The 12,106-nt window shown below is 41.7% G+C and overlaps 1 protein-coding gene across 1 annotated transcript in view; it reads left to right on the top strand.

The window, feature by feature from the left end:
* LOC138296319 (amine sulfotransferase-like) overlaps positions 1-12,106 on the top strand; it is a 325,216-nt gene that overhangs the window by 82,107 nt on the left and 231,003 nt on the right. The window contains exon 3 of the mRNA XM_069235355.1: positions 9,323-9,531. Coding sequence (XP_069091456.1) covers positions 9,323-9,531 — 209 coding nt within the window. The remainder of the gene's footprint in view (positions 1-9,322; positions 9,532-12,106) is intronic.

The following is a 12,106-nucleotide window of genomic DNA, read 5'->3' as shown; positions in this document are numbered from 1 at the left end:
ATGCACCATACTCTATGCTATTACACTCTGCGCCACTCCACTCAATGTCAAATTACTATATGCTGCTCCACTCTAAGATAATCCACTGTATGCCACTCCACTCTACCCACTTAACTCTAAGCCACTTCACTCTACCCACTACATTGTACGCTGTTACACTGTACACCACTCCATTTTATTGCATTCCAGTATACTCCAATACGCTCTACATCCTTCCACTCTATATTACTCCCCTGCATGCAACTCCACTGTTCAGCACTACATTCCTCACGGTTACAGTCTGTGCACTCCACTGACTGCCACTTCACTGTAAACCACTGCCCTGTACGCTATTCCTCTTTACTCCACTGCACTTTGCGCCACTTGACTGTACACCACTCCACTATATGCCACTCCACTCTATGACTCTACGACAATCAATTTTATTGTATTACACTGTACATCACTCCTTTCTACAGCATCTCACTCTACGCCAACTCACTCTAACCTACTACACTCTACACTATTCCACTGTACAACACTCCACTATATGCCACTCTACTCTATTCTATTCCACCATATGCCACTCTACTCTGTCATTACACTGTACATCAGTAACATTCAATGTTACTCCAGTCTACAACACTACATTGTGTGCTACCTTACTGTATGCCACCCCACTCTTTGTCATTCTACTCTGCCACTCCACTCTAAAATGCACTATTCCATTGTATGTCACTCCACTCTACATCACTTTATTCCATGCCACTTTATTCTACCCCACTCTACTCTGCGCCACTCCACTATATGCCACTTCAGTCTACACCACTCCCTTCTATGCCACTGCACAGTATGCCCCTCCATTATACACCACTTCACTCTAAAACAATCCACTGTATGCTATTAATCTGCACATCACTGCGTTCTGCGCCACTCCCCTTTACACCACTGCACTGTATGCCAATCCACCCTACCCTACTACACTCTACTCTATTCCATTGTAGGACACTGTATCCTACGCCACTCTAGTGTATGGAATTCCTCTATATGCCACTCCACTCTACAACAATCCACTGTATGTTATTAATCTGTAAATCACTCCATTCTGTAACCACTCAACTTTACACCACTCTGTTCTAGGCCAATCTACTCTACCCTACTACACTCTACTCTATTCCCCTGTAGGAAACTCTATTCTGTGCCACGCTAGTGTATGAAATTCCTCTATATGCCACTCCACTCTACTTCAATACACTGTACGCCAGTAACATTCAATGTTATGCCACTCTACACCCCTTCTGTCATGCACTCATCTGTTTCCAACCGAGGGGGATAAATCAGGAAAAAAAATTAACCCACGTCTCTGCGGGAGCTGCTTGACTGGCTCATGCACTGACAGTGGAGTAGTTACAGTGACATGCATAGGATTAGCATTACGCAGGGAAGACGCACTAGTAGGATTTTTTATTTCACCAAAGTGTGTTGGTTGTAAAACAGGCCATGTGTCTTTAGGAATTGCCCCAGCCCCGGCATCAGCTAACCACGGGGACTGGCAGGGGAGATATCTAACTCATCTTTAAGTGACCGATTGTCCTGTCACAAGGTTTGAATCTTACCCTGTATCTCAGATAATGCCTGAAGTAAATCTTCAACTTGTAACTGGTCGTCCACATTGTCTGAGCGGTGGAAAGTGCGATTATTGGCCTTCTGTCACACACTCATCTGGTTTCAACCATGGGGGTGATGCTAGGCCTCCAATCCCAGCTGGGGCTGCACAGTGTAACAAGTAACAACTGCTTAATTCCACCAACAGCCCCCGGTGGAAAGGAGGATGGGATAAAACAAGAAAAAGATTAATCCACGTTTCTGCAGAAGCTCCTTGACTGCCTCGTGCATTGCCTAGAAAGTTGGAACTCTCTGGACCACGATATCCTCTATGCAGATGCGATGCACTACAAATGATAAAAGACAGTGTCACCTGTAGATTCCCTACTTAGAATCTCAAACAGTAGTTTGCACTTCAAGTACACTTACAGGCATAAACTTTGCCTGAAAGAGAGCAGCAATCAATTAAAGAACAAATTGTGTTCTTAGGGAACTCTGGAACAAGCAGGATTTCCAATCCTAAGCAAATACAACTTTAGTCTCTAAGAAATTATTCCAATGTACTCAATACAACTTGTTCAAGAAACACAATGACAAACTTTCAGTTAGTGTATGAAGTGTCTAGAGTGCGGGACTCAAGAGGAGGGTTCAATGCTCAAAATATGTCCAAATTCCAAAACGGGCTTGCGCCTCTAGGCAGTTAGTTATTGAAATATTGCTTGTCTATGGATTAGTAGCACTAACCTGACAGTTAAATACTTAGCCTTAACAATACTGGAACAGGAATCCGAAGGTGAAAGTAAACTTGATGCAAGATGCTCAAGAAGCGGCAGAATTGCAACTCATGGAGGAAGACACTGGAAGCGTTGCAGATGCCAGAAACACAGAATCATCAGGAAGGCTTGAAAAACTAGACCGCTGGACGCTCCAGGTGAATCAGGAGACGATCTCAGGAAAAGACTTGCATAGCACTAGAGGGGTGGAATGTGAGAGCAGGAACAACTCTTGTGCATGTCTGGAACAGGTTTGATGCCAAGCACTGATGCAAGTTCAGAGGGGAGTATGTATACAGGAAGCCAAGAGTGTTCCAGAAGGGTACGTGCCCCATGTGAAAGTATGGAATATTCTAAAGAATCTGGAGGAAAATCATATGTTACATGACAGTGGAAATGGGCCTAACGGGGAGCAAGTGCAAATAGTAATTGACGGTATAAAAACTACAACGGAATATAAGTGCATCATGATACAACCCAGTGATTCACAGTGAAAACATGACTATCCTAAATAGTCATATGATACCTGCAGGTGCAAACTAGCTGAAACTTGCATGGGAACTAAACAGGAGGGTCAATGCTTCCGACTTCTTGGGCGGGGGAACCAGAGAGAGTTTGGGGCTGAGAGCCGCCGATAGGGAAGCATGCATGACCAGGAGTATTCAGGTTAGGGAGGCACCACAAGGGAAGGTTGACATGAGCCCGGCGAGTAAAACCCACTGCACCGAGGGCACAAGAAAGTCAGTTCCCCCCCACAAAGGACGACCTACTGGGTGTGGTTTGTAATGGTAGTGGGCACGAAATGACTGAATCAGGTGAGGGGTATGAAAAGTACTAGCTGGCTCCCAAAAGTTTTCCACAGGACCACACACTTTCAATGCAATTAGAAAACATAAACGATCCTCAGTGCATTATGAATTTAGTATCATTTGAACTTCAAATTCTAGGTGGCCATCTAGTGTTACAGTTGGAGGAGGAAGAGTGGGTGGGATGTGTATGTGATATGGTTTGAGGAGGAAAACACAGAACACGGGGTGAACAGGCAAATCACCAGGCAGCTGAAGCTGGACTGCCACAGGATTAATATTCTTTTCAATAGGAAAGGGACCAATAAACTGAGGTTGCAGTTTGTGAGGACCCTGCAGCCATAAGCTGCTTGTGGCTAGTCAGACTTAATCTCAGCTTTTGTACTGTGGTGGAGGTCAGCAATGTTTATCAGCATTTCTTTCCATGTTAACCTTAGGCTTTTGTATGTAATGTGACACTTCTTGTTGAGAGTCAGGGAGTTGCTTTACAAAGTCTTGTATTACAGGTACATTTTCAGATGTGTTAACAATGTTTTAAGGTAGCATTTGTGGATTGAGGCCTGTTACACAATAAAAAAAGAGCTACCCCAGTGGCCGAATGTTGTGAATTATTGTAGAGTAGGCAAACTCTACAAAGGGTAACAAGGACTCCTATTCCTTGGGAGTTGAGGTTAAAGGATATTGTAGTGTCTATTTGAGTACTTGATTTACTCGCTCTGTTTGTAGGTGATGGGCAGACAAGAGTTGAGTGTCATTGTCCAAAGATGTGCAAAGACTACCCCAAAACCGAGAAAAGAACTGCGGGCCATTGTCAGAAATAATGACAGAGGGCAGACTATGTAACTGCAGGATATGTTGCACAAATAGAGTGGAAAGAGTCCTTAAGTTAGGTATTTGTTTCAAGGCAATGAAGTTGGCTAATTTAGAAAATAGGTCAACCACTACCTAAATAGTATTTTAACCATTGGAGTTGTGCAGTTCTGTATTAAAATCTATATTTATAGTATGCTGGGGATGTGGGGGTATAGGTAAAGTTCTTAACAGACCTGCAGAGGCATCGTGGGAAGCCTTGTTATGAAGCAGTTGGGACAGGTCTGGTCTGGATCATGCATATCCTTGGACAGTGTAGGCCAGCAAAATCATTGCTGATAATAGGCTAGGGTCTTGTAAATTCCAGAATGTCCATTCAATGGGGTATCATGACACCAAGCTGATGCTTCATGTCTTAATTCTTTAGTGGGAGCAAAGAAGGTGGTACCATGATTCGAGAGGTTGTTATAGACATGATTATCTTTATCTGTTATCTACAAATAGATCTAAGTCTTCCTGGCTCATGCTTTGTCTAATTCTGTTCAAAATTCATTCTTGTGCACAAATGGCTTTTGTGTGTTCAAACGTTATGATGTTCTTTGATGTCTGTTCCTGAATCTGGTTTGAATAACCCCCAACTGGATAACAGGTCAGCCATAGTCTGTTGTGTGCCTGGAAAATAGGTAATCGTGAAATTGTATTTGCTGAAAAAGAACAAACCTGTTACTTGTCTAGGGGGACAAGGCTTTTAACAATTACAAGAAATGTAGATTCTTATTATCAGTATATATTGTAATGGTATGTTGTGCCACTAATAGGTACCTATGCCATTCGTGGAAGCACAACTTGGTTGCCAATAGCTCTCGTTCTGCTACTGTGTAGTTCTGTTCAACTGGCAACAATTTGTTTTAAAAGATAATGCTATGGAATGCATTTGTCATGTGGTGTAGTCGCACTGCAACAGAATATCTCCTATGGCAACCTGAGAGGCATTCACCTCTACAAAGTACAGTAAGTTAAAATCTGGATGTCTGAGCACTGGACCTGTAGTGAATTTCCCTTTGAGTAGTTTGAGTGCATTATTGTCTCTCCTTGGATTGACAAAAGGTACCTTTTTTGTGAAAGCCTGGCAATGGGGCATACTATGTCTGAGAAATGGGTGAAATGTTGAACCTCTTTGACCGAGGTTGATGCCGGCCAATCCAGAATCGCCTGTACCTTTTTCTGATCCATTTTAATGCCTTCTGGGGATAGTAAATATCCCAATAACTCTACAGATTGTGTGTGGAAGGTATGTCTCTCCATTTTTAGAAAAGGTCATCTTCTCAAAGTCATTGCAGTACCTTTCTGACATATTTTATGTGTTCTGTCATGTTTTGAGAGTTAATGAGAATGCTATTGATGTAAACCGCTACACAAACATCCAGTAGATCTTGCAGCACCTCCTTTATGAAAAATTGGAACGCAGCCAGAGCATTACATAACCCAAAAGGCATGACTGTATATACAAACAAACTGAAATCAGTTTGTAAGGTTGTCTTCCACTCATCACCTTCTTCAACACAGATGAGGTGGTATACGCCTCTCAAAACTAATGTAGTGTACACCATGGACTTTTGAACCTGGTCGAGCAAGACTGGTATGAATGGCAATGGATATATATTCTTAACAGTATCTTTATTCAGGGGGCTATTGTCAATGCACACCCTTAACTCACTATTCTTCTTCGGTACGAAAAAGGGTGATGAAGAGGCTGGAGAGGTACGACACTCAACTAAACACAATTCCACTCCGTGTCACTCCACTCTTCACCACTCTACTCTATGCTGTTGTGCTGTATGCCACTACACTGTACCTCTCTCTACGTCACTGCACTCTAAGCTGCTCCACTGTATGCTATTCTATTGTACGCCACTCCACTCTACAACACGTAAATCTATGGTATCTCACTCTACACTACTCAACTACAATCCACTGTACCACACTCCACTGTTCAACACTCCACTCTACGCCACTCAACTGTACACCACTCTTCTGTACCACATTCCGCTCCACTCCATTTCACTCTACTCCACTCTGCAACACTATGCTGTATGGCAGTACACCCTTCCGGCACTCTCCTCACCTCTACTCTATCATACTTTACTTAATTACACTACACTTGATGACAGTAAATGCTACGATTTTGAAAAACATGTTGTGTTAAAAAAAATTAAATTCAATTAAATAAACAAAGGTTAAACCTTTGTTATAGTTATCTTTCTGTACAAACTAAACTTAAAATACACAAACATTAGGAATTCTTCAGTTATCATACTACATTAACTATAACGCGCCCCTCAACTGTGCACTGTGTCCTCACAAAAGATTTGATTTGCAATGTCATAACTGTTCTTGTAAATATTATAATTTGACATGGTATAAGTTAGATGATGTAAAACAATATAAACAGTGCATGGAGATGGAGAAGATGTAAGTTATAGTTAATTAAGTGTGGCTACTGAGTTGAATGCTCTGTGTATGTTGTGTAAGCCATAACATAAGAGTATAAGTTTAGAATTATACATTTTTTGAATACTTCACCTTTTCTTTGTAGCTAAAGCATAAATAAAGTTATATTAATTTAAAGGCGGTGCGCAAATGATAAGTTTAAGGTATACCTGAAGAATTTCTAATGGTTGTTTATTTTAAGTTTGGTTTGTATAGTAAGAATAAATAAAGTTTGCTTAGTGTTTTTTTAATATATATCCATATATCTATCTCTCTTTCTCTCTCTCCCACTCTCTCTCTCTCTCTCTCTATATATATATATATATATATATATATATATATATATATATATATATATATGGTTTGTATAGTAAGAATAAATAAAGACTTCCTAAGTATAACAAAGGTTTACCGTTTTTTTCATTATATATCTATCTCTCTCTCTGTCTCTCTCTCTCTCTCTCTCTCTCTCTATATATATATATATATATATATATAACCGTTTTTTTCATTATATATCTATCTCTCTCTCTCTGTCTCTCTCTCTCTCTCTATATATATATATATATATATGTATACACCAGTCTACATCGGTTCAGGGACCTCAGTCCCTTCTCTGGCGTGAAACTGGACAAAGGAAAGGGGAGTGACCACTCCCCTGTCCATCACCACCCCAGGAGTGGGGCCCCAAGCTCCTCCAGTGTGTCCCTGGTGTTAGCCATCTTGTTTTCCAAGGTGTGGGGACACTTTGGAGATCTCTGAGTGGCCAGTGCCAGCAGGTGACATCAGAGAGCCGTCCTGATAGGTGCATACCTGGTTAGGTAGCCAATCCCCCCTCTCAGGGCTATTTAGGGTCTCTCCTGTGGTTTCCTTTTTAGATTCAGCTTGCAAGTTTCCACCAGGAATCCTATGCAACTCCTGCTTCATCCTCTGACCGTCGGATCAACTGCAGACTGCTCCAGGAACTGCTGGTAACTGCCACAGAGTATCCTAGAAGGCTACTGGGACCGAAGAAATCTCCTGTGGAGTGACAGAGTCACTTCCCTGCTCCAGCAGGCACCTTCTAAGATGACGACCGGTTCTCTGGGACGCCTTTCCTGGTGATGAGCGTGCTCCCTGGTATACAGGTGGTGGACCCCTTCGACCCAGACTGTCATAAGGTCCAGCTGTCCAAATTTGCCGGAGGTAAGAGCTTACCTTCCCGGTTTGCGACAGTACCCCTGTGCACCATGTCATCTCTAACTCCTGAGGCCTTTGTGCACTATTTGCAAGAATCCTTTGTGCACAGCATTGCCCACATCCCCATTATTCCATCCTGCGACGCTCAACTTGCTGAGTTGTTCTCCGGTGACCCAGGACCTTCTTTTGTAGTGCTGCAACAACCGCAATTTGCACCTTCTTTCTCCCCATGTCCTGGCACTCCCGTGGGTGCTGCCTGGTCATCTGTGGGTTTCCTCCAGTGCTGGGAACCCCCTCTGCCTCCTCAGTCTGAGTTGAGGCCCCCAGGTACCTCCTGGGTTCAGGCAGCTCTGTTTTGACGCAAACCGCAACATTGCTTGAACCAAAACTTGTTGGATGAATCCAGCGCTGCAAGTCGCCTGCATCTAACATCTCGACGTGGGACATCCTTTGCATCACGCAGGAATCTGCAGCCATCCCCTTTGGTGCTCTTCTGCAGACTCCTTCCAACCGGAGAATCTTCTTTTGCACCATCTTCTAGGTGCTATCCTGTCCTTCCCGAAATCTTCTGAGGCTTCTGGACTTGGTCTCCTCTCTTCACAGGTCTTCAGGTCCAGGAATCCACCATTTGTTGCTGGCAGTCTTGCTTGGTTCTTGCAATAACTCTTATCACGACTTGTAGTGTGTCCTGGGGAAACGTGCAGTACTTTACTCCTAATTTCCTAGGCTCTGGGGTGGGGTAATTTACTCACCTCTGTGGTTTTCTTACACTCCCAGCTCCCCTCTACACACTACACTTGCCTAGGGGGGAATTTGTGATTCGCATTCCACGTTCTTAGTATATGGTTTGTGTTGCCCATAGGCCTATTGCATTCTATTGTATTTTCTACTGTTTGCACTATTCTGTGACTATTTACTTACCTGGTTTGGGTCTCTAGTGTATATATTGTGTATAATACTTACCTCCACAAGAAGTATTTCCTCTAAGATATTTTTGGCCTTGTGTCATTAAAATAAAGTATCTTTATTTTTTGTAACACTGAGTAGTGTCTTTTATTGTGTATACGTACTGTGTAACTGTAGTGGTATTGCAGGATCTTTGCATGTCTCCTAGTTCAGCCTAAGCTGCTCTGCTACAGCTACCTCTATCGGCCTAAACTGCTAGAACACTGCCTACATTTCACTAATAAGTGATAATTGGAACTGATGCAGGGTGTAAGTACCTAGGGTACCCACTACAAACTAGCCCAGCCTCCTACACATCTTAATTCTAATTCAAGTGTTGGAAAAAATAATGGTGAGTTCCCAAGGGGCAGTTTGGTTTGTTCTGTATCATAACAGTGTGCAATACCACTGAGTCAGCATATCTTTTGCTAGCTGTCATTCCACTGAAGTAAATGAATTACACATCAAAAATCACTATCCCTTTCCCTCTACAAGTCTCCACTCGTCCTTGAAAGACTGTACAATATTAGTTACTTAACCGAATAAAAGACGTATCTTCTTGTACATGCATGCATTTCCTGTTAAAAGCTTGTTGATATGTTTCTCGTTACAGGTGGGTGAGTGAGTGAGTGGATAGGCTGGTAGCGGTAAACCTTGTAGAATAGGAAAGTAAATCAAAATGTAATTCCTAGCATGTATAGTATAACAGTTAAACCGCATGCATTTGTGTCCTAGGCACAATTTGGATGCAGCAGATCGTGAGTCTTATTTGCAATGAAAATTATCGGAATGGAAGCGAAAATACTACAAATGCTGTTCGGTCACCGTGGATTGAATCCAACTTTAGTAATCAGGATTATAGCAAGAGACCCTCTCCACGTCTCTTCACTTCTCACCTGCCATATTACCTTGTTCCGAAGAGTCTCAGAAACAAACGAGGAAAGGTAGGGCATAGCATTTGTTTTTATTTTATCATATGATTAGATCTATATTTGAGAAACATATCATCGTTTTTCTTTCAGTTACATTGACAACATGAAAACGACTCTTGGTGTGGTATAGATAAACGTGAAAAATACTTACAGTTCTCACACCAGTGTTTTCAGAATACGTACTTTATGTGAATTGTGTCATTCCATGTTTTCAGTACTTCACAGACATTACAGTATGCGAGTAAATTATCAAATTCAACCAATAGGAATGAAATTAATGTACGCATTATGGTGTGAAAATGCCATCTTTGGATTCTAAACGTTTATTATATAGTGAAAAATGAGGGTCTCTACTAAGGTCAGTAACCACCCATAATTTACTACATCAGTTTCTGCTGGGCATGGAACTGTGAATGTGATTCCTGAGCGAGCGGGTGAGGCAAACGAGCCTGGCGATCATTTAGAAGATTGCTCACCCTAAGGGAGTTCTGCAATTCCTAAATGTCCTTTCTTACTTCTCTCCACCCTTCTTTCGATCTTTTGCCCTTCCTTCTCACCATCCTTATTTCAGTCTTATGACTTACTTTTCTCCACCCTTCGTCATTTTTCCAGGTAAATTTATTTCCTTCGGACATTTTTTTCTGGACTTTTTTTTTCCTGTCGATCCATCTTTCTTTTTTAGCCAACCATCCTTACTTTTCTCTATTATTTTTTCTTTCAGTAAATACTTGTTCTCTCCACAATCCGTGAACTTTTTCCTACTGTACATTGTATCTGCCATCACTCCTTTCTTCTTGCCATCTGTACACCTCTCCATCCATCCTATGCTTCTTTCCTTCATCCTTCACTGTATTTTCTCTCCAACAATTCATGCCGCCCAGTTAATCTCTGCATTCAGCATCATCCATCTTCGTTTTCTCAGTCCTTTCCTACATCCTCCCCTTGATCCACCCTTTTATGCATCCATCCATCAGTCTTTCTTTCTGGCGCTTCTACCATTCCTTCTCTCCATCGACTTTTTTTAGCTATCTTTCCTTCCCTCTATCCTTCTTTGTCTTATTTCTTCCTTTTTATTCATTCAGCCATCTTTCGTCTCAGCATCTATCCCTCTTTCCTTCCTTCTTTTTGTCCATCAATCTATATCTCCATCCATTCTCCTTTCCCTTCAACCTTTTTTCTATCCACCCTCCATCATCATCAATCCATCCACCCTTTCCTCTATCCTCTCCTCCATTTATCCATCTCTGCATCCACTCATCATTTATCCATCCATCCAATCTTGAACCTCATTCCAGCTCATCATCCAAACTTCTCTCGATCCACTCATCTGTCATTCGTTATTCCAACATCCATCCATTCAAACTACTTTCCATCATCCCTTGATCCTCATCCATCATTTTATTCATGCATTTGTCAGTATCTCTATTCATTCATCCATTTTCACTCATTCTTGCCTCCTTCCTGCCCTCTTCCTCCCAGTGCCTGCGGTCCTATTATGAAATTTTCTTTAGAGAACAGTCTCGGATCAAAGTCAAAGGAGCCATACATAAATGTTTCTTGTTAGGCATAACTGCCCGGTGGCACCCATCCCCACACAACCTGCTGAAGAGGGGAAGAGTAAAATGACACCCCTGGGATCCGGTAGCGCTGTTGTGGGGAATGTTAAGGACCGATGCTGCCTATATATTTAAATTCGTTCAGCATTAATTATTTAATTATTTACTTGCCCCCGAGAGGAGACCTTTGCAGCATGATATTACAGAGGGCTATTGAACACCACTTAAAATGCTGGCATTTTTTACAAATATAAAAGATGATTATTGGGTGATCTTTATTAAAACAAACAATAGTATTTTATTACAGGAAACCTGGGCACCAAATACTTATCACTTATATGGATATTCTACCTTTGCCATATTAGGGCCAAAGGGGGTATACTTATATGAGTGGATGTACCATTGAGCTGTAACACTAAGGTAGTCTATGCGGCGTTTCCAAATATTCAGGTTTTATTTATAAACTAAGGACCCATTTTAAAATCATTAAACTAATCTAGCTGTTCTGGTTTTGCAAACTGACCCATCACGGAGAGGCCCAGATGATTAAATTGTAAGGAATAACTTGAATTATGTGAATAAAGACATTGTAACAGAAAAACACCCTGTGATTCCCGCGTTTTCAGCTAGAGGCTGTAGTAATGCAGTCCATGTCTTCTATGCATACTTAGTGGATCGTAGAGATTCGGACGCTATTTTTGGAGCCTTTAAAACATTTGTGCTATAGCATATCTTCTGCTTAGTGTTCCACGAACTAAATCAGTTCCCCATAAGATTTCTAGATGGTTCGTTCTCGCATGCTGTGAGCCCAATCAAAAATATCATTGAGCCTTAGAACATACTTTTCACCTTAGGGATGAAACCCTTCAGGCTCATATCATATTAACTTGCACTATAAAACGAATTTGTCTCTTAGTAAGTGAATCGTAAATAATGTGTTTTAAGTACTCATCATACTTTGATGAAAGACGGCACACTCTTTGCAAAAAACTGTAATGTTTATGTTGCACACAGATATCTGCTCGGTCACT

This window comes from Pleurodeles waltl, chromosome 5 (assembly GCF_031143425.1).
Source record: "Pleurodeles waltl isolate 20211129_DDA chromosome 5, aPleWal1.hap1.20221129, whole genome shotgun sequence".
Classification (NCBI taxonomy): domain Eukaryota; kingdom Metazoa; phylum Chordata; class Amphibia; order Caudata; family Salamandridae; genus Pleurodeles; species Pleurodeles waltl.
Note: the sequence above shows the minus strand (reverse complement) of the source record. Positions and strands in the feature narration are given on the sequence as shown.